At 45.6% G+C, this 27,036-nt stretch overlaps 2 protein-coding genes across 2 annotated transcripts; one reads left to right on the top strand and one right to left on the bottom strand.

Moving 5' to 3' along the window:
- Positions 1–5,569: 5,569 nt before the first annotated feature.
- Positions 5,570–20,288, bottom strand: aldh16a1 (aldehyde dehydrogenase 16 family, member A1). Its single transcript, XM_036938011.1, has 17 exons — positions 19,885–20,288; positions 16,723–16,822; positions 16,438–16,564; positions 11,724–11,881; positions 11,501–11,578; positions 10,870–11,057; positions 10,265–10,423; positions 9,809–9,967; positions 8,873–9,029; positions 8,701–8,776; positions 8,378–8,483; positions 8,066–8,196; positions 7,777–7,947; positions 7,192–7,396; positions 6,820–7,005; positions 6,565–6,690; positions 5,570–6,406 (listed from the first exon to the last, which is right to left on the bottom strand). Exons 1-17 carry the CDS (start codon positions 19,969–19,971, stop codon positions 6,239–6,241), a joined length of 2,382 nt encoding a protein of 793 aa, XP_036793906.1. The 5' UTR covers positions 19,972–20,288; the 3' UTR covers positions 5,570–6,238.
- Positions 20,289–20,290: 2 nt separating this feature from the next.
- LOC110537938 (apoptosis regulator BAX) lies at positions 20,291–26,535 on the top strand. The gene is made up of 6 exons (XM_021624415.2): positions 20,291–20,644; positions 20,812–20,842; positions 23,273–23,437; positions 25,304–25,442; positions 25,548–25,652; positions 26,162–26,535. Exons 1-6 carry the CDS (start codon positions 20,623–20,625, stop codon positions 26,303–26,305), a joined length of 606 nt encoding a protein of 201 aa, XP_021480090.1. The 5' UTR covers positions 20,291–20,622; the 3' UTR covers positions 26,306–26,535.
- Positions 26,536–27,036: the final 501 nt, after the last annotated feature.

Below are 27,036 nucleotides of genomic sequence, written 5' to 3'. Positions count from 1 at the left end.
GACATTCTGATATACTCCCCTACATGCGCCGAGCATGTGTCTTTGGTGCACAGGGTACTTGGATGACTGTTGGAGCATGACCTGTAAGTCAAGGCTGAGAAATGCCTGTTCTTTCAGCAAGCCGTCTCCTTCCTAGGTTATCGCATTTCCACATCAGGGGTGGAGATGGAAAGTGACCGCATTTCAGCCTTGCGTAATTGGCCGACTCCCACCACGGTAAAGGAGGTGCAGCAATTTTTAGGGTATGCCAATTACTACCGGACCTTTATCCAGGGTTTTGGTCAGGTGGCTGCTCCCATTACCTCACTGCTGAAGGGGGGTCCTGTATGTCTGCAGTGGTCAGTTCTTTTGGGCAACTAAGGCTCTGTTTATCTCGGCACCCGTGCTGGCCCATCCAGATCCCTCTTTGGCGTTCATAGTGGAGGTGGACGCATCCGAGACTGGGATAGGAGCGGTGCTCTCTCAAGGCAGCTGGGACCATAGTTACCAAGAAAACAATTGGTAACACACTACGCAGTGAAGGACTGAAATCCTGCAGCGCCCGCAAGGTCCTCCTGCTCAAGAAAGCACATATACATGCTCGTCTGAAGTTTGCCAATGAACATCTGAATGATTCAGAGGACAACTGGGTGAACGTGTTGTGTTCAGATGAGACAAAAATGGAGCTCTTTGGCATCAACTCAACTCGCTGTGTTTGGAGGAGGCCCCAAGAACACCATCCCCACCGTCAAACATGGAGGTGGAAACATTATGCTTTGGGGGTGTTTTTCTGCTAAGGGGACAGGACAACTTCACCGCATCAAAGGGGCCATGTACCATCAAATCTTGGGTGAGAACCTCCTTCCCTCAGCAAGGGCATTGAAAATGGGTCGTGGATGGGTATTCCAGCATGACAATGACCGAAAACAGACAGCCAACGCAAAAAAAGAAGTGGCTCAAGAAGAAGCACATTAAGGTCCTGGAGTGGCCTAGCCAGTCTCCAGACCTTAATCCCATAGAAAATCTGTGGAGGGAGCTGAAGGTACGAGTTGCCAAACGTCAGCCTCGAAACCTTAATGACTTGGAGAAGATCTGTAAAGAGGAGTGGGACAAAATCCCTCCTGAGAAGTGTGCAAACCTGGTGGCCAACTACAAGAAACGTCTGACCTCTGATTGCCAAAAAGGGTTTTGCCACCAAGTACTAAGTCATGTTTTGCAGAGCGGTCAAATACTTATTTCCCTCATTAAAATGCAAATCAATTTATACAATTTTTGACATGCGTTTTTCTGGATTTTTGTTGTTGTTATTCTGTCTCACTGTTCAAATAAACCTACCATTAAAATTATAGACTGATCATTTCTGTGTCAGTGGGCAAACATACAAAATTAGCAGGGGATCAAATACTTTTTTCCCCTCACTGTATGTAGCTACTGATTTTGGTGTAGTTATTTGGAGGCTAATGTGATCAACTTTGATAGACCGTTTGTCAACTACTGTCACGCCCTGACCATAGAGAGCCTTTTTATTCTCTATTTTGGTTAGGTCAGGGTGTGACTAGGGTGGGTGATCTAGTGTGTGTATTTCTATGTTGGCCTGGTATGGTTCCCAATCAGAGGCAGCTGTTTATCGTTGTCTCTGATTGGGGATCATATTTAGGCAGCCATTTACCTACTGTGTTTTGTGGGATCTTGTTTATGTGTAGTTGCCTGTGAGCACTTCATGTTCTTCACGTTTCGTTCGTTCGTTCTTTATTGTTTTTGTGCATTTCATTCATTAAACATGTGGAACCCATATCACGCTGCGCTTTGGTCCGAATGTTGTTACGACGATCATGACAGAAGATCCCACCACACCAGAACCAAGCAGCGTGCCCAGGAGGAGAAGGTATCCTGGACTTGGGAGGAGATCTTGGATGGGAAGGGATCCTGGATTTGGGAGGAAATCCTGGTAGGACAGGATCGCCTTCCTTGGCGGCAGACGCAAGGAGAGAAGGGAGGACAGCGACGACACCGGGGTTCGCGGCCACATAGAAAGCACAAAAGACAGACCAATTTTTTTTGGGGGGGGGCCACACGGGGTGGTCGGCGGAGCCGAGGAGTGAACCAGAGCCAGTCAGGGAGCTGATGGAGAAATTGGAGGAGAGAAAAATGAGAGAGTTGTTGTGTTGGTGTATGATGCACAACATTCACCCTAAGGAGCGTGTTATCTGTTTGATGCCACCCGAGTCAGCTCTCTGTACTCGTCCTGAGGAGAGTGCTAGCAATCTGGTAAAAACTGTGCCTGCTCCATGCACCAGGTCTCCAGTACGCCTCCACAGCCCAGTACGTCCTGTGCCAGCTCTCCGCACTCGCCTTGAGGAGCGTGTCATATGTCCGGTACCATGTGTGCCTGCCCCCCAGCACCTGGTCTCCAGTGCGCCTCCACAGCCCAGTACGTTCTGTCCTAGCTCCCCGCACTCACCGTGCAAAGGTTGTCATCTGTTCGGTACCAGTTGTGCCGGCTCCACGCACCAGGTCTCCAGTGCGCCTCCACAGCCCAGTACGTTCTGTCCTAGCTCCCCGCACTCACCGTGCAAAGGTTGTCACCAGTCCGGTACCACCTGTGCCGGCTCCACGCACTAGGCCTCCAGTGTGCCTTCCCAGTCCGGTACGTCCTGTGTCTCCTCCTCGCACTTGCCCTGAAGAGTGCCACCAGTCCGGTGGCGCCTGTGCCAGCTCCACACACCAGGCCTCCAGTGTTCCTCTCCAGTCCAGCTCCATGGCCGGAGCCTTCTTCTGCGCCGATGCCAAGTCCAGGCACGGTGTCCAGTCCAGCTCCATGGCAGGAGCCTTCCTCTGCGATGGTGCCCAGTCCAGGCACGGCGTCCAGTCCCGCTCCATGGCAGGAGCCTTCCTCTGCGCCGGTGCCCAGTCCGGGCACGGCGTCCAGTCCCGCTCCATGGCAGGAGCCTTCCTCTGCGCCGATGTCCAGTCCGGGCACGGCGTCCGGTCCCGCTCCATGGCAGGAGCCTTCCTCTGCGCCGATGTCCAGTCCGGGCACGGCGTCCGGTCCCGCTCCATGGCAGGAGCCTTCCTCTGCGCCGGTGCCCAGTCCGGCCGGGTGCGGCGTTCAACCCAGCTCCATGGCCTGGTTCCGGACCCATGGTCCCACACCAGAGCCGCCACCGATGCTGGCGGATTCGCGAGCGGAGTGGGTACTTCACCCCGCACCGGAGCGGGGTTTTCATTACGTTTTCATTATAACATCCTCTTAACTTTTATTAGCACCATAAAATAGACATACATTTTCATATGCCACCCATCATTATTCCCACCTATTCGGATGATGAAATATATTGTCCCAACGTCCATTTGTTTGATGTTCTGTATTTTTGGGCAGTAGATTCTCCCTAATGCACAAGGACATTCCGATCTCTCGCATTAGAGACCAGAAAGGAGTTGGTCTGCAGCCTTAGTTTACAACGGACGTGAGGTCATAAAACCCCCCCACCTCCATACCTCTCCTCCTCTGCGGGAGGTAGAGATATCTCTGTAGAGCTGATCCTCACAGGCCTGTCATGACAACGTGTACCAAATGTTGTTATAATAGAAATATTCTTGACTGATTTATGTACCAGACCACACCCACGTGAATGTTTATTGGCCAGTAGCATCCATGTTGTTTTAGGTACTAGTCTAGACCTTTGTCCAAGTTTTGTGCAGATCGGTCATTCGGTGCCAGAAGAGTAGTGTTGTAAGTGTTTATCAAATTCAAAATGGCAGACAATCCATCAGGGTGGACCTTATGGGTCACGGAGTCAAATTTGTTCCTTGTGAGGAGATTGATGTGTGTACCAAATTTCATGAGTTTTGGTCAAATGGGGGGAAGGGCGTGACCTTTGATTTTTTTGCATTTGCAATCTCTTGTTATAGCGCCACCATGTGGCCAATCTGTGTAATTTTGTAAATGTCAGACCACTATTGCAAGACACATCATTCATACAAGTTTCATCAAAATTGGCCAGTGCTGTCTGATATCGCATGACCTAACATACTAACAGACGAAAACGAATCCACAGTCTCCTCCCCGGTTTCATTGTGGAGAACAAGGCTGCATGGGATTTCTGTTAATGCGACTCCGTGTAGTCAATGGCAATGTCCACTTTAGTTATAATGCCAGTTCTACCAACACACAATTCCACCTCTCACTCCGCCAAAACAACCGCTATATGAATGTCAGCTAAAGCTAATCTGATTGAAGGGCCCAAAAGCTAAACACGCATGATTGCAGTGCCTGAATCACATGTCAATGAACACGGATGGGCGAAAAGTAAGCAGGTCCAGATAAAGGCTGAAGACAGCCATGTCAGGTATGCTATAAGGCTAATGCTATAATAAAGCATTAGGCCTGGCAATGACCAGAATGTGGGAAAGGCACTGCCCTTGTAGCATACAATTCTAACAGTAAATGATGCACTATCAGCACAAAAATGAAATGAGAGATGGCCATCAGACTAGGGTGTCTGCATGTAGCCTCAGCATTAAGTACATAGAGGATGAGGGCTCAGAAACCAACGGTTCAGATGAAACTCAGAGTTGCAGTTCTTGACACAAACAGGTGCACCTGGCACCTACTACCATGCCAAGTCATGTGAAATCCATAGATTAGGGCTTAATTTATTTCGATTGTGTCACGTTCTGACCATAGTTCCTTTGTTTTTGTCTTTGTTTTAGTATGGTCAGGGCGTGAGTTGGGGTGGGCAGTCTATGATCTTTTTTCTATGATTTGGGATTTCTGTGTTTGGCCTGGTATGGTTCTCAATCAGATGCAGCTGTCAATCGTTGTCCCTGATTGAGGACCATACTTAGGCAGCCTGTTTTCACCCTTGAGTTGTGGGTGATTAATTTTCTGTTTCAGTGTTTGCACCATTCGGGACTGTTTCAGTTTTCATTTTGATTCTCTTGTTCTTTTGTATTCGTTCTCATTAAATTACATTATGGATACATACCACGCTGCATTTTGGTCCTCTGATCCTTCCTACTACTACTCCTCCTCCTCCTCAGAAGAAGAGAAAAGCCGTTACAGATTGACTGATTTCCTTATACAAACCAACTTAGTAAAATATTTTAAATTGTTGCATGCTGCGTTTATATTTTTGTTCAGTATAATAAGCAGGCTCAGGTAGAGCCTGAAGCTAGCCTTAGCCATGGCAGGTATGCTATAAGGCTATGATAAAGCACTAGGCCTGGAAATGACCACATTGTGGGAAAGGCACTGCCCTTGTATAATACAATTATAACCGTAAAGGATGCACTATCAACACAATAATGAAATGTGAGACAATGCCATCAGACTAGGGTGCCTGCATGTAGCCTCAGCATTAAATTCATAGCAGCTGAGGGCTCAGACAAACTCCAGCTAGCTGTTTTTACATGGTCCCAGGTCATGCCGGATTTAGCGACAAACAGTTTAAATTCATCACGGTATACAATTGAGGTAAAGAAATATATTCATGACCTCCTGCAAGTTACACACATGCCAGTCATACAATCACTTCCAGAAAAAAGCAATCTCATGATGGCCTACTCCTTAAAAAGAGAGCACAAGATATGAGGTGATTATCTTTTTATTAGGGCTTTTGAACATCAGAAGTACATTATTTAGAATCTTTTTAAATCATATATATTTCAAAAAGACTAAAACGTGAAGACTACTCATGCTGACACAGTAGGCCTGACCTATCCGGCACGGTTGAAGATCCCCACAAAAGGAATGTCTTACTTTTGTGATTATGAACACTACTACAGTTTGACATAATACGGTACTAATAATCGGTACAGCTGTATTAACTTCTCATCTTCCTCAATCCCTTATTGATAACATACAGTAAGGCAAAATGATGAATGCATTGTTGGCTGACTAAAGCTGGCTTCCTGTAGAGTATGCATCACCGCCAGTGCTATTAAGGCATCAGACCAGGCATAGGAGCACTGGAGGTAGAAGTCAGTGATCCATACAGGTTATAACATCTCTCTATGTATCTTGTGTTATTTACCACAGAGTCATCAGCATACAGTCCTCTGATGGGAGGAAAGCACTGGAACAGCCAAGAAGGTTTCATAGTCAAGTGCGTTACATAAAATCATTCCCAGAACGCGACTAAGAATGACCCTTACAACCCCCCGCCCCCTTCACTTCAAATAAATGTTATTGTTTTAATATACTTAATCTCTCACTCTACTGTCTCCCATCTGTCTCTTCCCCCCCCCCCCCCTCTCTCTAAGCAGTGGGGATCCAGACACTCTTCCACTGGACGGCCTGTCTCCACATCTCTTCCTGGAGTGAGGCATGAGGCTGGGCCCAGTCTCTCCCTCCATCCTTCTCCTGGCAGTGAAGCCACAGGCTCTTCAGAGGGCTGGCACATGTGTGCTGTAGGAACTGGCAACCCTGTGTGTGTGTGTGTGTGTGTGTGTGTGTGTGTGTGTGTGTGTGTGTGTGTGTGTGTGTGTGTGTGAGAGAGAGATAACACAGCTCATTTATATACTCTACTGGAATGCAATTAAGTGCTATTTGTTGTTGTGTGAGTATACAGGGTTCATACACACCTCCATACTCCCCCAGTACCATATGGCCTTGATGACACTGTGATTGGCTAGAGCCTGGGTCAGCTGATCTCTGCCACCAGTTATAATGCTGACCACGCCTCCTGGAAGATCTGAGGACTGGAGAACCTAGAGAGACAGGGAACAGATGTGTTTGGGCAAAAATACATGCACACACACGCAACAGCATACACAAGCAAGCGTGTGCACACAAGTACACAGTTGAATCAAAATGTCAGGGGGCAGGACAGAACTCACCTGGATGAACTCTAGAGCAGGCAGGGGGTACTTTGGACTGGGCACCATGATGACAGCATTGCCCATGGCAACAGCAGCTGCCAGCAGGGAGACCATAGAGAGGAGGGGGGAGGAGTCAGGGAGAACCACACCCACCACTCCTAGAGCCTCGGGGATGGACAGAGCCGAACCGGACTGTGGGACGGACTAGAGAAAAGGAGGTTAGAGAAGAGACACTTTAAATACAGTTTGACCTCCTGAAGTGGAGAGGCTTTGTTGGTGGCCTGTGTGCCAGCCAGAGCGTTGGGGGTGCGTGAGTAAGTGTTGAACACAAACAGCCACTAGTATTATACAGACGTTACTACTATTAGGACAGAATACATAAATTCTCACCGGAACTCCGCCCTTTTCCTTATCACAGCGAGCGGCCCAATCACAGAGCTGAGCGATGCTCAGCTCCACCTCCATGTCCGCCTTCTCCAATGAGAGGCCTGTCTGGGAGTGGAGTGACACGGCCATGTCCCGCCTCTTCAGCTCCAAGGTCTCAGCCAGAGAGAAGAGGCTTTGAGCTCGGGCCACAGGGCTTTTCTTCATCCAACTGTCAGGAGAGCGAGAGAAAATATACACAGTACACAAAACATTATTAACACCTGCTCTTTCCATGACAGACTGACCAGGTGAGTCCAGCTGAAAGCTTTGATCCCTTATTGATGTCACTAGTTAAATCCACTTCAAAAACCAGTGTAGATGAAGGGGAGGGGACAGGTTAAAGAAGGATTTTTAAGTCTTAAGACAAGGATTGTGTATGTGTGCCATTCAGAGGGTGAATGGGCAAGACCAAAAAAATAATGTAAGTGCCTTTGAACGGGGTATGGTAGTAGGTGCCAGGCGCACCGGTTTGTGTCAAGAACGGCAACGCCCTGACGACACTGTCGGTGACGTTTGGTCGATTGACATCCAGCTTAGAGCAGAGCTTACCCAGGTTGGACCTTAATGGCCGCCTCCACGGCGTTGCGAACGTCTTTCCTCCCCCCGTCAGGACAGTGGGCGAGAACAGTTCCCCCCCCTGGAGCCAGGACACACACACTGCTGCCAGACTCAGACTTACACTGCTTACCCCCCACATACTGCAGGTAGGAACGAGGGGTACTGAAGGAGAGATAGAAACAGGAGGGAGGAAAAGAGGGAATTAAGAACATTACAAGTGACTGAATAAGTACAAAGGCAACTTTAAAAGAAGTCAATGAAGACACACACACACACACACCTGGATGAATTAGATCCCTCTGGAATGATGGCCGCTGATGCCGCCGTTCCAAACTTGGAGTAATCAACAGAGGCTGGAGAGGAGCGGGGTAGAGGAGGCGAGGAGGAAGGGCGGAGGAATTGGAACAGCCCCTGGAAGAGAGAAGGAAAGAGTCATTTAGGAGACACTCCGACATAAGGCACACTGTCAACAAACAACCTATAGCCCGACACTCTAGAAGGCATGTGTGAATATCAGAAAAGATTGGATAATTACACGCATTATCAACTAAATTCCCTCTGGACAGGGACAGAACATGGCTATTGTCCATACCTCCTTCCCTCCATCGATGCAGTTGCCACTCTCCTTGTGGCCAGAGATAGGCAGGGAAGGGTCCATCACAGAGTGGGAGTTTACCCACACTGCACCCACAGACAGGCTGGGGAGAGAGGTTCGAGGAAGGGTTAATAAGGTGTGTTATATCTGATAGTCCATTATTTTGTCAGGTGGCTTCTGGGTGATAGGAATTCTACATCTAACGCAGTAAGAACACCACACTAAATGTTTTCAGCCATGGTGACTTGAGATGAATATTGGGAGACCAAGATAGTGTGTGTGTGTGTAAGTAAGTATGGGTGCGTGTGTGTGTCCTGTACCTCTTGGCAGCCTCCAGAGCCAGAGTTAGGTCTTCAGTCCAGATTGAGGCAGCCTGGCCGTGAGGGCTGTGGTTCCCTGTCAAGACAGATAAACAGATGGATAGATGAGTGTTTCATTAGTGGTTGGTGTTTGAGTGTGGTCATAGAAACAGTATGGTGTGGTCCTCCTTACCCAGAGTGACACCCTCCCCGTGGCTCCTGAAGGAGAGGAGGGGCAACAGAGGGCCGGGGGATGGGGTCACCACACAGGTGCAGGAGGGGGCTACTCCACACAGCACCGTGGGGGGATAGGCAGCACCGGAGGAGGACGGGGGACACGGCTGGATCAGCTGATACAAGCAAAACACAATTAGGTTACCATTTATTTACAATTTAGTTTGTACACCGAGTGTACAAAACATTAGGAACACTTCCGCTTTCCATGACATAGACTGACCAGGTGAGTCCAGGTGAAAGCTATGATCCCTTATTGATGTCACTTCTTAAATCCACTTCAAAATCAGAGTAGATGAAGGGGAAAAGACAGGTTAAAGAAGGATTTTTCAGCTTTCAGGCATGGATTGTGTATGTGTGCCATTCAGAGAGTGAATAGGCGAGATGAACTATTGAAGTGCCTTTAAAAACGAGGTATGTTAGTAGGTGCCAGGCGAACCCGGGTTGAGTGTGTCAAGAACTGCAACGCCGCTGGGATTTTCACGCTCAACAGTTTCCCGTGTGTTACCAATAATGGTCCAGCACCCAAAGGACATCCAGCCAACTTGACAACTGTGGGAAGCATTGGAGTCAACATGGGCCCGAATCGTCATGGAACGCTTGACCCCTTGTAGAGTCCATGCCCCGACGAATTGAGGCTGTTATGAGGGCAAAAGGGGGTCCAACTCAATATTAGGAAGGTGTTACTAATGTTTTGTACACTCGGTGTACGTGGTTAAGAGTGTTGGGCCAGTAAACAAAAGAGCGCTGGTTTGAATCCCCGAAGCCGACAAGGTGAAAAATCTGTCGATGTCCCCTTGAGCAAGGCACTTCACCCTAATTGCTCATGTAAGTCACTCTGGATAAGAGCGTCTCCTAAATGACAAAAATGTTAAATGGAAATATCGTGACTGACCGTGGCCCCCTGCTGTTGGGCCTCCTGTACTGCAGCGTCCACCAGCCTTCGGTCCCCCTCGGCCAGGAGAGGAACACTCTTCATCCCTGCCATCCGAACCTTCAGACGGGCTACAACACTGTCCCACACTGACTCCTGGACACACAGCATCCACTGGCACTGAGAGAGGAGGGTGAGAAAGAGGGGGGGGGGGGCAGGTTATTTTATTGGTCTATTGTTCAGATAAGTCATATAGGCCTACTGAGTCAGCGAGAGGTTGCTTTAAATGGGGGCTTTAAATATTTTTTTTTTTAATTGAGCGAGGGAGAGGTACAGATCAGTCATACTGTACAACACTGACCACCTGTGGCCATGGATCGGATTGCAGCTTGTTCTTTCACCGGAATCTCTCGATACATTCAATGATTTGGCTTTAAAAAAAGAAAACGAGTGAGAAAAGAAAGCCATCTGTTCCACCTCTCTGTTCTTCTTAAAGGCGGTCTCTATCACTCCATCCACGGCACTGTCGATATCGGCAGACTCAAAGATGATGAAGGGACAGGTGGCCCCGAGGGAGAGGGAGAGAGAGACGGGAACACCCATGCCTGCTGTGGCCCTGCACAGAATCTCTCCATCCTGAAAAAGAAGGAAAGAAGAGATTGGAGGGAAGTTACTAGTTAGTGTGAGCGAGAGAAAAGAGGAAGTTCAATCAAAAGCACACGCACACACACACACACACACGACTGTCACGGGACAACTGTCAAATTCACTGCCGTAACCAAATGGAAAACACAGCTAATTGCAGTCCCATTACATTTACGTAGAATTCTGGTCATTTGGCAGACCCTCTTATCCGGAGCGACTTACAGTCAAGTGGTTTCAACTAAGGGTAGATAAAACAACCTCATATCACAGTCATAGCAAGTGAAAACATTCCTCGATAAAGAAGCGATCAGTGAAATGAGAGCTAGTAAGAAGATGCAGGAGCAGATGCATACAGGAAAAAGACATCACGAGGGATCCATAAGCACTACTGACTAACACATTGGTTCGAGTGTGTGTGTGTGTGTGTGTGTGTCCACCTTTTTGTTGCCACTGTAAGTGACATAGCTGACGTGCGGGTTTTGAGCCACTTTAGAACCCAGCGACAAAACGCTGCCCGTCACCACATTCAGCACCCCCGCAGGAAGTCCCGCCTCCACAAACAGCTGAGCCAATAACAGAACAGGAGGCGCTGTCCCCACGCCAGGGATCGCCACCACTGCGTTGCCTGGGAAACAGAAACGTTAAGGTCCCAAATGGTAGAGTAAAGCTTTACCTTCCCGAAGGGAATCTTTGTCAGCGTAGAAGGTGATAAGGTCTGTTTTGAAACTTTTTTCCCGCCCATGACTTTCTAGGAAATTGACCTTTGGTCATGTTGATTAGATAGCCTGGATCTGTAGCTCTCTCCCCCTCTGTCTGTAGCTCTCTCTCCCTCTGTCTGTAGCTCTCTCTCCCTCTGTCTGTAGCTCTCTCTCCCTCTGTCTGTAGCTCTCTCTCCCTCTGTCTGTAGCTCTCTCTCCCTCTGTCTGTAGCTCTCTCCCTCTGTCTGTAGCTCTCTCTCCCTCTGTCTGTAGCTCTCTCTCCCTCTGTCTGTAGCTCTCTCTCCCTCTGTCTGTAGCTCTCTCTCCCTGTGTGTGTGTGTGTGTGTGTGTGTGTGTGTGTGTGTCATACCCATGGCCAGTGCAGGTAAGACTTTCAGCATGAGAGAGTAGAGAGAACAGTCGTCAGAGACAACCACTACCACCACACCTGAAAGACACAAACACAGAGTAAATTCAACACACACACTTCACAATCACAGTTGTACAACACTCAAGGAAAGATCTCCACTACGTTCATGAACGCGTGGATAAAGATCCACTTACAAACACACGCACGCTACGCATGGCCTTACCACGTGGTGTCCAGTCGGGAATGAGTGAGTCTCTGAGCTGAGCCCAGCCGGAGTAGTACTGCAGCAGTCTGACCAGTGCTGAAGGGGAACTGGGAGACTGGGCCAGGTCACACAGCTCTGACAGACACTGACCGTGTCTCTGGAGGCTACTCACTAACCTGACACACACACACACACACACACGCAAGCACACGCGAAGAGACAGACGTTATACAGATAATACAGAGCATTTCTCAAAATGCCATCTTAAATTTGCCCGGCATAATTATTAGATATTAAATTGTGGTCTGTAGTGTAGTGTTTATGGTTGCGATGGCGCCTCGTGCCAGCCTTGGTAGTTTACTCCTGCAAAATTATTCATAATTATTCGGTTTTTAAAATGTGCATTGTTTATCAACTTGTTGTTGTTGTAGCTTATCCGGTATAGAAGACAGGAATCTCATTCTAAAAAGGTTTTATCATCATTGTTAAATTAGCGGACACATTTGGCTCCTTCTCCAATCAACTAGCCAATACCAGACTAGCGAGATCGTCATCTCAAATCATCTACCACGGACGGGACCGAAGTCGGGCACCAAAAGATTCAGAAACGGCAGCACGCCTTCCCTCATTACGATTCCGCGGACGTCATTCAGTCATTTTACTGCTGAATGACGTGGTCACTGATAAGAGGCCTGGACTTTCTGCCTCATTGAGACTTGGCGTCAGGGCAATGAGTACATCTTCCCTCAACCAATGCGCCGCAACTGGCTACACCGACCTGGACTGCCCTCTCACGTCCGGATGGGGTGGAGGTTTTGGCTGTGAATCTACAGGACTGACTATTGTGAAGTCTACTCCAGTAACAGCCGTCTCCTCTTTCGAATGCGTGGCTTTCAAGATCACTGGCTCTGCGTCAGTACTGGCTGTGTTGATTTAAAAAATACAAATAATTATAACAAAAATCATTTTTATTTATTTTTAGAAAATCGGCCTCAAAAAGCTCAACTGTGGCTTTCCTGCTGAACTATCCGAGCTACGAACACTCCTAAGTCTTGTGCCCTGCTATGCTGGTGCTTGGTGATGTCAACATACATGTCGACTCCCCTGACTGCAGTCTCTCTACTGACCTGGCTGATATTCTGGAGAACTTTGGACTCGAACAGCATGTGGACTTTGCCACCCACAACAAAAAGCCCAATACACTAGAGCTGGTCTGTAATCAGAGGCGTGGATCTGGCCAAACGGGATGGAATTATGCCAGGCCTGTCCCGACCACAAACTCATCACCTTCACCCTAGCTATTCCTCTGCCCCACCCAGCCCAAGAAACACTCGAGTCGGGTTAGGAGTCTTAAAGCTATAAAAACACAGCCCAGCTTACTGAATCCATCCCCGACCTGCCGGTTACTCACTCTGTGGCTCGATACGACACTGCCTTGGCCTCCAAACTTGATGAAGTTGCTCCTTTGAAAACGTCTTCCCCCCCATATGTTCTCCCTGGTACACCGAGGAGCTGACGCTCTCTCACTAGAGCGCCAGTATAAGTAAAGTGGGCTAACTGTACACGTGCAGATGTTTGAGAGACATCAGCAAGACCACAAACAGGCCTTAAAGCTCAGACATCCTACTACTCCCAGCTGATCGGCAACGGCAGTGGAAACTACTGGATGTGTCCCTCCTCAGCTCAGGCTCGCTGCAGTCAGTACTTAAAAAGCCTGGTTCTGACCCCGACAACCTCTAGAACGACAGGCCCATCTTCAACCTGCCACTTCTGAGTAAGCTTATCGAACGTGCTGTGTGAAGCCAACTTCAACGCCATCTGGCCACTCACAACCTACTCGTGCCCTTCCAGCTGGGCATCCGAGCTGGACACAGCTCATGAATGACGACTCATGAATGACGACTCATGAATGACGACTCTGGGGCTGCCAGCACCCTCATAGTGCTGGACCTCAATGCAGCATTCAAGTCACTGTCAGGGCTGGAGAGTCTCCGGCTTCGTTTAAGGCACATGCTAAAGACTGAGCTGTTCAGAAAAGCTTTCAAAGACCTATGTTAATTCTGTTCTCCTGACGACACCTGTATATAGCTTTGATTGTGGTCTGCTTACAATGTTCTGCGTTTCTGATTGTTATTATTTTATTTTGTATTATTTTCTTCAGCGTCTTAGGTGAGAAAAGCACTTTACATTAAGTATTATTAGTGTGTATCTCAGTGAGCCATTGACAGAGGTAAAGGGGTGTATCAGTCAACACTAGATAAAGGTAAAGGGGTGTATCAGTCAACCCTAGACAGGGGTAAAGGGGTGTATCAGTCAACCCTAGACAGAGGTAAAGGGGTGTATCAGTCAACCCTAGATAAAGGTAAAGGGGTGTTTCAGTCAACCCTAGACAGAGGTAAAGGGGTGTATCAGTCAACCCTAGACAGGGGTAAAGGGGTGTATCAGTCAACCCTAGACAGAGGTAAAGGGGTGTATCAGTCAACCCTAGACAGAGGTAAAGGGGTGTATTAGTCAACACTAGATAAAGGTAAAGGGGTGTATCAGTCAACCCTAGACAGGGGTAAAGGGGTGTATCAGTCAACCCTAGACAGGGGTAAAGGGGTGTATCAGTCAACACTAGATAAAGGTAAAGGGGTGTATCAGTCAACCCTAGACAGGGGTAAAGGGGTGTATCAGTCAACCCTAGACAGAGGTAAAGGGGTGTATCAGTCAACCCTAGATAAAGGTAAAGGGGTGTTTCAGTCAACCCTAGACAGAGGTAAAGGGGTGTATCAGTCAACCCTAGACAGGGGTAAAGGGGTGTATCAGTCAACCCTAGACAGAGGTAAAGGGGTGTATCAGTCAACCCTAGACAGAGGTAAAGGGGTGTATTAGTCAACACTAGATAAAGGTAAAGGGGTGTATCAGTCAACCCTAGACAGGGGTAAAGGGGTGTATCAGTCAACCCTAGACAGGGGTAAAGGGGTGTATCAGTCAACACTAGATAAAGGTAAAGGGGTGTATCAGTCAACCCTAGACAGGGGTAAAGGGGTGTATCAGTCAACCCTAGACAGAGGTAAAGGGGTGTATCAGTCAACCCTAGATAAAGGTAAAGGGGTGTTTCAGTCAACCCTAGACAGAGGTAAAGGGGTGTATCAGTCAACCCTAGACAGGGGTAAAGGGGTGTATCAGTCAACCCTAGACAGGGGTAAAGGGGTGTATCAGTCAACCCTAGACAGGGGTAAATCAGTCAACCCTAGACAGGGGTAAAGGGGTGTATCAGTCAACCCTAGACAGGGGTAAAGGGGTGTATCAGTCAACCCTAGACAGGGGTAAAGGGGTGTATCAGTCAACCCTAGAAAGAGGTAAAGGGGTTTATCAGTCAACCCTAGACAGGGGTAAAGGGGTGTATCAGTCAACCCTAGACAGGGGTAAAGGGGTGTATCAGTCAACCCTAGAAAGAGGTAAAGGGGTGTATCAGTCAACCCTAGATTTTTTTATATTTTTATTTCACCTTTATTTAACCAGGTAGGCTAGTTGAGAACAAGTTCTCATTTGCAACTGCGACCTGGCCAAGATAAGGCATAGCAGTGTGAACAGACAACACAGAGTTACACATGGAGTAAACAATTAACAAGTCAATAACACAGTAGAAAAAAGGGGAGTCTATATATACATTGTGTGCAAAAGGCATGAGAAGGTAGGCGAATAATTACAATTATGCAGATTAACACTGGAAATAAAGGTAAAGGGAAAGGGGTGTATCAGTCAACCCTAGACAGAGGTAAAGGGTGTATCAGTCAACCCTAGACAGAGGTAAAGGGGTTTATCAGTCAACCCTAGACAGGGGTAATCAGTCAACCCTAGACAGGGGTAAAGGGGTGTATCAGTCAACCCTAGACAGAGGTAAAGGGGTGTATCAGTCAACCCTAGACAGGGGTAATCAGTCAACCCTAGACAGGGGTAAAGGGGTGTATCAGTCAACCCTAGACAGAGGTAAAGGGGTGTATCAGTCAACCCTAGACAGAGGTAAAGGGGTTATCAGTCAACCCTAGACAGGGGTAATCAGTCAACCCTAGACAGGGGTAAAGGGGTGTATCAGTCAACCCTAGACAGGGGTAAAGGGGTGTATCCGTCAACCCTAGACAGGGGTAAAGGGGTGTATCAGTCAACCATAGACAGGGGTAAAGGGGTGTATCAGTCAACCCTAGACAGAGGTAAATGGGTGTAGTGTGTATCAGTGAACCCTAGACAGAGGTAAAGGGGTGTATCAGTCAACCCTAGACAGAGGTAAATGGGTGTAGTGTGTATCAGTGAACCCTAGACAGATGTAAAGGGGTGTAGTGTGTATCTGTGAACCCTAGACAGATGTAAAGGGGTGTAGTGTGTATCTGTGAACCCTGGACAGAGGTAAAGGGGTGTAGTGTGTATCAGTGAACCCTAGACAGAGGTAAAGGGGTGTAGTGTGTATCAGTGAACCCTAGACAGAGGTAAAGGGGTGTAGTGTGTATCTGTGAAACCTAGACAGAGGTAAAGGGGTGTAGTGTGTATCTGTGAACCCTAGACAGAGGTAAAGGGGTGTAGTGTGTATCTGTGAACCCTAGACAGATGTAAAGGGGTGTAGTGTGTATCTGTGAACCCTAGACAGATGTAAAGGGGTGTAGTGTGTATCTGTGAACCCTAGACAGAGGTAAAGGGGTGTAGTGTGTATCAGTGGACCCTAGACAGAGGTAAAGGGGTGGTGTGTAGCTACCGGAGTAGAGTCTTGGCTCTGAGATGACAGGGGAGAGCACTCCAGGCCTTGAAGCCACTGGCCCCAGAGGACACAGACAAGGATGCATCCTCATCCACAGCACACACAGTACTACAAACAGGACCACCTAGGGAGGTGGGAGAAAAACCATGTCAAAATAGTATTTTATTGATGATGCATTTAAAATATAACAACAGGAAACAGTGGGCAGTGGAGGACGAGAGATATAGATAGAACAACAATGTTAAATTAAAGGGATAGCTCCCCTGTAGGTTCTCTTTATACCTGAAGAGTCGGTCACATTGCATGTCTGTCTGTCTGCAGAACGGACAAACTTTCCATCGATGAACAAACCGAGAGCACGAGAATGAGACTCAAGCCAAGCCTGAGGAAAGATAGAGCTTACATCAGTGTGTATGAGAGAGTAGGCTATACAATGGAGGATAGGGAAATTATATATATGTATATATACACACACACACACACACAGTTGAAGTCGGAAGTTTACATACACTTAGATTGGAGTCATTAAAACGTGTTTTTCAACCACTCCACAAATTTCTTGCTAACAGACTACAGTTTGGCGAGTCGGTTAGGACATCTAACCGACTCGCCAAACAAATTGTTTACAGACAGATTATTTCACTGTATCACAATTCCAGTGGATCAGAAGTTTACATTCACTAAGTTGACTGTGCCTTTAACAGCTTGGAAAATTCCAGAAAATGATATGGCATTTGAAGCTTCTGATAGGCTAATTGACATCATTTGAGTCAACTGGAGGTGTACCTGTGGATGTATTTCAAGGCCTACCTTCAAACTCAGTGCCTCTTTGCTTGACATCATGGAAAAATGAAATCAGCCAAGACCTCAGAAACAAAATTGTAGACTTCCACAAGTCTGGTTCATCCTTGGGAGCCATTTCCAAACACCTGAAGGTACCATGTTCATCTGTACAAACAATAGTACGCAAGTATAAACACCATGGGACCACGCAGCCGTCATACCGCTCAGGAAGGAGACGCGTTCTGTCTCCTAGAGATGAACGTACTTTGGTGCGAAAAGTGCAAATCAATCCCAGAACAACAGCAAAGGACCTTGTGAAGATGCTGGAGGTACAAAAGTATCTATATCCACAGTAAAATGAGTCCTATATTGACATAACCTGAAAGGCCACTCAGCAAGGAAGAAGCCACTGCTCCAAACCTCCATAAAAAAGCCAGACTACAGTTTGCAACAGCACATGGGGAAAACGATCGTACTTTTTGGAGAAATGTCCTCTGGTCTGATGAAACAAAAATAGAACTGTCTGGCCATAATGACCATCGTTATGTTTGGAGGAAAAGGGTGAGGCTTGCAAGCTGAAGAACACCATCCCAACATGAAGCTACGGGGGTGGCAGCATGTTGTGGGGGTGCTTTGCTGCAGGAGGGACTGGTGCACTTCACAAAATAGATGGCATCATGAGGGAGGAAAATTATCTGGATATATTGAAGCAACATCTCAAGACATCAGTTAAAGCTTAGTCGCAAAAGGGTGTTTCCAAATGGACAATGACCCCAAGCATACTTCCAAAGTTGTGGCAAAATGGCTTAAAAGGACAACAAAGTCAGGATATTGTAGTGTCCATCACAAAGCCCTGACCTCAATCCTATAGAAAACTTGTGGGTAGAACCGAAAAAAACGTGTGCGAGCTAGGAGGCTTTACAAACCTGACTCAGTTACACCAGCTCTGTCAGGAGGAATGGGCCAACATTCACCCAACTTATTGTGGGAAGCTTGTTGAAGGCTACCCGAAACGTTTGACCCAAGTTAAACAATTTAAAGGCAATGCTACCAACTACCAATTGAGTGTGTGTAAACTTCTGACCCACGGGCCTCCCGGGTGGCGCAGTGATCTAAGGCACTGCACTGCTAGCTGTGCCACCAGAGACTCTGGTGGGTCAAATGAAATTGGAACGAAATATGTGGCTTACTACTACTTAGACCTATGCAACCAAATTGGGGAGAAAAGGGGGATAATAATTAAACATTTAAAAATGTAACGTCAGAAAGTTTAATTGTTAATGTTTTTATAATTATCCCCCTTTTCTCCCCAATTTCGTAGTATCCAATTGTTAGTAGTTACTGTCTTGTCTCATTGCTACAACTCCCGTACGGGCTCGGGAGAGACGTAGGTCGAGAGCCATGCTTCCTCCGAAACACACCCAACCAAGCCGCACTGCTTCTTTTCACAGCACGCATCCAACCCGGAAGCCAGCCGCACCAATGCGTCGGAGGAAACAGCTTACACCCAGCGAGCAGGTCAGCGCGCACTGCGCCCGGCCGCGACAGGAATCGCTAGTGCGCGATGAGACAAGGATATCCCTACCGGCCTAACCCGGATGTGATGAAAGAAATAAAAGCTGAAATAAATCACTCTCTCTACTATAATTCTGACATTTCACATTCTTAAAATAAAGTGGTGATCCTAACTGACCTAAGACTGGGTATTTTTACTAGGATTAAATGTTAGTAATTGTGGAAAAACTGAGTTCAAATGTATTTGGCTAAGGTGTATGCAAACTTCCAACTTCAACTACACACACACACACACACACACACAACCGTTCAAAGGTTTGGGGCCACCTAGAAAGTTCTTGAACATTAGTGTCTAGTTTGAGAAAAAGACACCTCAAGTCCTCAACTGGCAGCATCTTTAAATAGTACCCACAAAAAAAAAATAGTCTCAACGTCAACAGTGAAGAGACGATATATAAAGAAAAAAAAACCTGGAATGAGTAGGCGTGTCCAAACATTTAACTGGTACTGTATATTTTTGTTACTGCTCGACTATCTTGGTTGACCAACAGCCTAACCACCAAACAATCGACCAGACAACTAATTGGGGTCAGCCCTACTTATGTAGGCCTATTAAAATATGGATAGGTAGACATGAACGAGACCAATTCTGAGTTGAACTGTGGTCACATTTGATTGGCTGCAGAGACAGACACCTCCAACACAGAGTAGGGAGGTCAGGATACACTTGTCACTAGTTCCAAGCACATCATACTGCACATAATCTAGCAAAAAATACATTTCTGAAACGTAATCTGGACATGTTAGGTGGTTAACTGTTGAAAGAGTCAGAGAGACTGCTGTTCTCTACAGAATATCCCATCCAACTTGATCCCCAAAACCACATCTCACATGACTGCCTTTGAGTTAGTTACCGTAATAGACTTCACATGGTAATAGCCAGCAAACATAAATCCTATTATCTAAAACATGATGTGAAACGTGACGAGAGAGAGAAGTTAAGTCATTACATGGGTGAAATTCTAACAAAATATTATTTATTTCGAGTAAATTGACCTCGAAGGTATGTGGCTTACTACTACTTAGACGTATGCAACCATTATCGCGACTCTTGTGCAGCAAATAAATGTTTTTTTTTGTTTTTACCTGAGCAGTAGCAGTGCTGGAACTACTCGGTCCGTACTCCATAGATTGAAAGATATCGTGTATTGTCTTGGAGGTAATGCCAGCCATTATACAATGTTGCAAGAAGAAACTTTTAACTTGTATTGATCATCAACAAGAATACATCAGACACTGGCTTGCTTGCTCTGTCGTCCGTCAGCGTGTTAACCAGAAATAATGCTAGCTAGCTAGCTTAGCTAAATCTGTGGTCTGAGAGTTTAGATATCAAAATAAAAGTTCCCAACGACGAACTGCAACGTGTTGAATGAAGAAATATTGTTCTGCTCTGTCGCACTAACTCCCCCTACTTTACTAGCTTCGTCGCTGCCATCTTTGCTTTAACTAGCCGGACAAAAATTAACTAGCTACCATGTTGTGTACGGTAGTCAGTTTCTACACGGACACATTAGCGTGTGGACCCGTGTTGACAATGCGCATGCGCCGATTGTCTCTGGTCGCTGCTCTCCACTTTCGTTTTGCTGTCTGGTCTTGTAACCGTCTTTTGGTCTTTCTTATTTCTTGCGCTTGTAGATTCTGCATATTATCTCGAAGGAATGTAATATTTTCTTAATATAGATAAAACAGCAGCAACTATCGTCTGTCAAATAGAGCTAGAATAGTTTTCTGTTATAAGAGAAGAACTACAATTACGATACTGCAAGTTTTCTGAAGTTACGGTGATAGTAGCTAGCTATCGTTCTGGCTGTGTGTGGACTGCCAATGGCGTGTGCAGAGATATCAGGTAGCTAGGTCTGCCAGTGCAATGTCTCATCACTGCAACAATGTTACCAAGTTATCAATACATTGTCATTGCTAGCTATCATAATTCTGTTCTATTTTACATTCAGAATTATTTTTTGTTGTTTAGATCTAAGCTGCTTTTGGTTAAATGTTTTATTTGTTCTACAGATTACAGAGTAGGAGAGGTCCTGCTAAATAGGTGAGTTTCACTTTCACAGATACTCAAAAATAACCAGAGACTCATCATATCGACACACCTAGCTGTAAACCTGTGGCTGGCCCTGTGCTGCTTCTAGTGGTGGGTTAAGTACCCAATTATCATACTTCAGTAATAGAAAATGACTGTCTAAGTGAAAGTCACCCAGTAAAATACAAAGTTGAGTAAAGTATTTGGTTTTAAATATACTTAAGTATCAAAGTAAATACAATTGCTAAAATATACTTACAGTTGAAGTCAGAAGTTTACATACACCTTAGCCAAATACATTTAAACTCAGTTTCACAATTCCTGACATTTACTCCTAGTAACAAAATCCCTGTCTTAGGTCAGTTAGGATCACCACTTTATTTTAAGAATGTGAAATGTCAGAATAATAGTTGAGGGACTTATTTCAGCTTTTATTTATTTCATCACATTCCCAGTGGGTCAGAAGTTTGCATACACTCAATTAATATTTGGTAGCATTGCCTTTAAATTGTTTAACTTGGGTCCAACATTTCGGGTAGCCTCCAACACACTTCCCACAATAAGTTGGGTGAATTTCAGCCCATTCCTCCTGCCAGAGCTGGTGTAACTGTGTCAGGTTTGTAAGGCCTCCTTGCTCGCACACGGTTTTTCCCTTCTGCCCACACATTTTCTATAGGATTGAGGTCAGGGCTTTGTGATGGCCACTCCAATTCCTTGACTTTGTTGTCCTTAAGCCATTTTTCCACAACTTTGGAAGTATGCTTGGGGTCATTGTCCATTTGGAAGACCCATTTGCGACCAAGCTTTAACTTCCTGACTGATGTCTTGAGATGTTGCTTCAATATATCCAGATAATTTTCCTCCCTCATGAGGCCATCTATTTTGTGAAGTGCACCAGCCCCTCCTGCAGCAATGCACCCCCACAACATGATGCTGCCACCCCCGTGCTTCATGGTTGGGATAGTGTTCTTCGGCTTGCAAGCCTCCCCCTTTTTCCTCCAAACATAACAATGCTCATTATAGCCAAACAGTTATATTTTTGTTTCATCAGACCAGAGGACGTTTCTCAAAAAAGTACAATCTTTGTCCCCATGTGCAGTTGCAAACTGTAGTTTGGCTTTTTTATGGAGGTTTTGGAGCAGTAGCTTCTTCCTTGCCGAGCGGCCTTTCAGGTTATGTCGATATAGGACTTGTTTTACTGTGGATACTTTTGTACCTGTTTCCTCCAGAATCTTCACAAGGTCCTTTGCGGTTGTTCTGGGATTGATTTGCACTTTTCGCACCAAAGTACGTTCCTCTCTTGGAGACAGAACGCGTCTCCTTCCTGAGCGGTAAGACGGCTGCATGGTCCCATGGTGTTTATACTTGCGTACTATTGTTTGTACAGATGAACGTGGTACCTTAAGACGTTTGGAAATTGCTCCCAAGGATGAACCAGACTTGTGGAGGTCTACAAAAAAAAAATCTGATTTCTTTTGATTTTCCCATGTTGTCAAGCAAAGAAGCACTGAGTTTGAAGGTAGGCCTTGAAATACATCCACAGGTACACCTCCAATTGACTCAAATGTTGTCAATTAGCCTATCAGAAGCTTCTTAAGCCATGACATAATTTCCTGGAATTTTCCAAGCTGTTTATAGGCACTGTCAACTTAGTGTATGTAAACTTCTGAAATACTGGAATTGTGATACAGTGAAATAATATGTCTGTAAACAAATGTTGGAAAAATTACTTGTCAGGCACAAAGTAGATGTCCTAACTGACTTGCCAAAACTATAGTTTGTTAACAGGACATTTGTGGAGTGGTTGAAAAATGAGTTTTAATGACGCCAATCTAAGTGTATGTAAAGTGTCTGAATGGAAGTAAAAAGTACATTATTTTCTTTGGGAATGTAGTGAAGTAAAAGTTGTCAAAAATATAAATAGTAAAGTACAGATACCCCCAAAATCTACTTAAGTAGTACTTTAAAGTATTTTTACTTAAGTACTTAATACCACTGGCTGCTTCCAGCCTCTTGCTTGGATGTGTATGTGTGTGCACTTTCCATGGGGTTTGGAATTGACAAAACAGACCGCAAAAAATGATGTATTCTCTACATTATCAGCCAAGTGCAAGGAAGAAATGAAAACCGTCAGACACTGTGTGTCGTGACAACAGTAGTTTAGTTTGACACACAGTAGGCAATTTTAAAAATGTAACTAGGCAAGTCCGTTAAGAACATATTTTTATTTACAATGACATCCTAGGAACAGTGGGTTAACTGCCTTGTTCCGGGGCAGAGAGACAGATATTTACCTGGTCAGCAAGTGGGTTTCGATCAAGCAACCTTTCGGTTACTGGTCCAACGCTCTAACCACTAGGCTACCTGCCGCCCCAGCCCCACTCCCCAGCTATGTGCTCTAAGAAGGAGTGTTTCTGGACCAGAATGCTCTCTCATCCCCAGAGTGATGCAGGAGCAGCTGAATGAGGTGCCATCAGACGTCCCGGTAGTGGTCTCCACAAAAACCCAGGAGGTGGAGAGTGATCAGGAGCAGAAGATTGTGTCACAGCTAGCTATGATGATACGGACCATCGGAGACGCCGTGAAGAAGGACGGGAAGCTGGACGAGTCAGTTGCCATTGCTTTGTGTCTTACAGTACCTGTTCAATTTCTCAAACTGTTCTTCTTGTGAATTCACGTTGATGAATTTGATGCAAAGACTACCCAGCAAACTGGGAACATTCCCATAACATTATCTAAGAATCATATTAAGTTCTAGTTAGGGCGTTATCTAACATTAGCCTTTTACTCTTCAGAAAATCTTTTAAATTAAATATCCTTGGAATGTTCTCCTAACATTCACTAAAATGTTGTGCACAACATTTGTAATAATCACAACAGGACATTCCCCAAATGTTCTCATTAGGTTTCCAGGTAATGTAATAACAAAAACTTAATGTATTCTGGGAACTTTCTTGCAACATCGGGCAAATGTTTTATACAAACACTCTATAATCATCAGCACAACTGGACAATTTTTGTGTTATGAGAACATTTGCCGCAACCTAATGAATGTTCTGGGAACCAATTTTGGTTTGCTGGGTAGGTAAACAAATATTAATTTAGAGTACACTACCGGTCAAGAGTTTTAGAACACCTACTCATTCAAGGGTTTTTCTTTATTTTTACTATTTTCTACATTGTTGAATAATAGTGAAGACATCAACATTTTGAAATACCTCATACAGAGTCACGTAGTAACCAAAGAAGTGTTAAACAAATCAAAATATATTTGAGATTTTTCAAATAGCCACCCTTTGCTTTGATGACAGCTTTGCACACTCTTGGCATCCAACAGTGTTGAAGGAGTTCCCACATGCTGAGCACTTGTTGGCAGCTTTTCCTTCACTCTGCGTTCCGACTTATCGCAAACCATCTCATTTGGGTTGAGGTCGGGTGATTGTGGAGGCCAGGTGATCTGATGTAACACTCCATCACCCTACTTCTTGGTAAAATAGCCCTTCCACAGCCTGGAGGTGTGTTGGGTCATTGTCCTGTTGAAAAACAAATTATAGTCCCACTAAGCGCAAAACAGATGGGATGGCGTATCGCTGCAGAATGCTGTGGTAGCCATGCTGGTTAAGTGTGCCTTGAATTCTAAATAAATCACAGACAGCAAAGCAAAGCACCATCACACCCCCCCTCCTCCTCCTCCTCCATGCTTTACGGTGGGAAATCCACATGCGGAGATCATCCGTTCACCCACACCGCGTTTCACAGACACGGCAGTTGGAACCAAAACTTTCCAATTTGGACTGCAGACCAAAGGACACATTTCCACTTTAGTAGTGGTTTCTTTGCAGCAATTTGTGCATAAAAGCCTTATCCACACACTCATCTGAACAGTTGATGTTGAGATGTGTCTGTTACTTGAACTCATTTATTTGGGCTGCAATTTCTGAGGCTGGTAACTTTAATGAACTTATCCTCTGCAGCAGAGGTAACTGGGTCTTCCTTTCCTGTGGCGGTCCTCATGAGAGCCAGTTTCATCATAGCACTTGACGATTTTTGCGACTGCACTTGAAGAAACTTTCAAAGTTCTTGAAGTGTTCCGTATTGACTGACCTTCATATCTTAAAGTAATGATGGACTGTGGTTTCTCTTTTTTTTATTTGAGCTGTTCTTGCCATAATACCAAGTAGTGCTATCTTCTGTATACCCCTCCCCTTGTCACAACACAACTGATTGGCTCAATGCATTAAGAAGCAAAGAAATTCCACAAATTAACTTAAGGCACACTTGTTAATTGAAATGCACTCCAGGTGACTACCTCATGAAGATGGTTGAGAGATTGTCAAGTGTGCAAATCTGTCATCAAGGAAAAGGGTGGCTGTTTGGTGTGACCAAACTTTTGACTGGTACTGTATGTGTGTCTATCTGTGTGTTAGTTTACAAAGGTCTAAGTCAGTCGTCTAATTCCTACCCTACCTCCAGTGCGATAGATGGAATGGTGGGGAAAATGACCAGCCAGACCAGCTACTGGAACTTGGTAGAAAAGGTATTTGAGGACAGTCAAATCACCTGGGAGAGAATTGCTGTGCTGTTTTACGTAGCAGGGAGGATAGCCGTCAAGGTATGTTATACAGTGTTTTTGTTACTTTGTACTGTACATCCAATAATAATAATAACAATCAGTGAGCGTGTGTGTGTTTTAAATCACTCTTTTCGTCTCTGTTAGGTGGTGATTGCTAACATCCCCCAGTTAGTGAAGGACATTCTGAAGTGGACTCTGGAGTATTTCAGAAGCAAATTACTGGATTGGATCCAGAAACATGGAGGATGGGTAAGCTATGGATACCATCAGAGGCTGCCCACAAGTGTTTCCCCTTTGTAATTAAAATAAACCAAATTGGCAATATTCTATATTGATATAAACTTGGTATTGGTTGTAGAGTAGTGGTGCAGCGGTCTAAGCACTGCATCTCAGTGCAAGATTCAGTCTGGTTCGAATCCGGACTGAATCACATCCGGCTGTGATTGGGAGTCCCATAGGACAGTGCACAATTGGCCAAGCCTTGGCCGGGGTAGGCCGTCATTGTAAATAAGAATTTGTTATTAACTGACAACCCTAGTTAAATAAAGGTTACATAAAAATAAATTGTGGTTTTAACTATTGTTAGAGAAAACAGAACTTAGATTGTCATTGATTTCTCTTTCTTTCTGCCCTCTTTCTTCTCTCCATTGTATTTCTCCCCCCCTTTCCTTTCTCCTCTTTCTCTTCTTCCCCTCTCTCATCTTTATTTGTTCCCACTCTCTCTCTCCCCTCCCCCCCATCTTTCTCTCTCTACCCAGATGAACAGTTTTGCTGAGCTGGCACGTGTGCAGGTGGAGAAGATGTCCCCTATGAGCACCTGGTCCTCAGCGTTCATCCTGGTCTTCCTCGGAGGTGTCATACTGGGTAGTGTTATCACCTGGAAACTGGCCAGGAGGACCTGACACATACACACACACACACACACACACACAGTTCCACTCCGGTTCAAACGCAATTGTGTGACATGACACGCAAACACGTGGGCGTGCACACACACACACACAAATACATTTGTTTACGTAGTCTATGTATTATTAGTTACCTACCTTCTGGTTTGCTCAGGATAAATAAGATGACCAGATGCTGCTGAAAGTGGTGTTGGAGAGCCAGTAGGAGCCAATCTTTTCTCTGGTAAAAAAAAAAAAAAAAGAATAAAAAAAAGAGATCCCAGTGCAACGATTGGGGGCATTCCCTCGTGTAGGGTGCTGTCTTTTGGATTGGACATTAAAACATGTCCTGACTCTCTGTGGTCAGTAAAGATCCCATGGCACATATTGTAAGAGTAGGGGTGTTAACCCTGGTGTCCTGGCTAAATTCCCAATCTGGCCCTCATACCATCACGGTCACCTAATCATCCCCAGTTTACAATTGGCTCATTTATCCCCCCCCTCCTCTCCCCTGTAACTGTTCCCCAGGTGGTTGCTGTAAATGAGAATGTGTTCTCAGTCAAACTTACCTGGTAAAATAAGCCTTAAATAAAATAAAACTCCTTTTTATCAGTGCCTTCAAAAAGTTATTACACCCCCTGGACTTTTTCCACATTTTAATAAAAAAAATGTGTCAATGATCTACACAAAATACTCTATACATCTCTGCACTTAGCAAAAGAGTGTCATCTGCACTGCTATTTTAG

This window comes from Oncorhynchus mykiss, chromosome 12 (assembly GCF_013265735.2).
Source record: "Oncorhynchus mykiss isolate Arlee chromosome 12, USDA_OmykA_1.1, whole genome shotgun sequence".
Classification (NCBI taxonomy): Eukaryota; Metazoa; Chordata; class Actinopteri; order Salmoniformes; family Salmonidae; genus Oncorhynchus; species Oncorhynchus mykiss.
Note: the sequence above shows the minus strand (reverse complement) of the source record. Positions and strands in the feature narration are given on the sequence as shown.

What these genes read in the sequence shown, in the direction of transcription:
- LOC110537938 (XM_021624415.2), top strand. Translation starts at nt 20,623, where the DNA reads ATGGCGTGTGCAGAGATATCAG. An exon ending in AAGGACGGGAAGCTGGACGA is followed by an intron (nt 23,438 to 25,303) that starts GTCAGTTGCCAT and finishes CCCTACCTCCAG; the next exon opens with TGCGATAGATGGAATGGTGG. An exon ending in CAGGGAGGATAGCCGTCAAG is followed by an intron (nt 25,443 to 25,547) that starts GTATGTTATACA and finishes CGTCTCTGTTAG; the next exon opens with GTGGTGATTGCTAACATCCC.
- aldh16a1 (XM_036938011.1), bottom strand. Translation starts at nt 19,971, where the DNA reads ATGGCTGGCATTACCTCCAAGACAATACACGATATCTTTCAATCTATG. An exon ending in AGAGCCAAGACTCTACTCCG is followed by an intron (nt 11,882 to 16,437) that starts GTAGCTACACAC and finishes TGTGTGTGTCAG; the next exon opens with GTTAGTGAGTAGCCTCCAGA. An exon ending in CTTACCTGCACTGGCCATGG is followed by an intron (nt 11,058 to 11,500) that starts GTATGACACACA and finishes TCTGTTTCCCAG; the next exon opens with GCAACGCAGTGGTGGCGATC.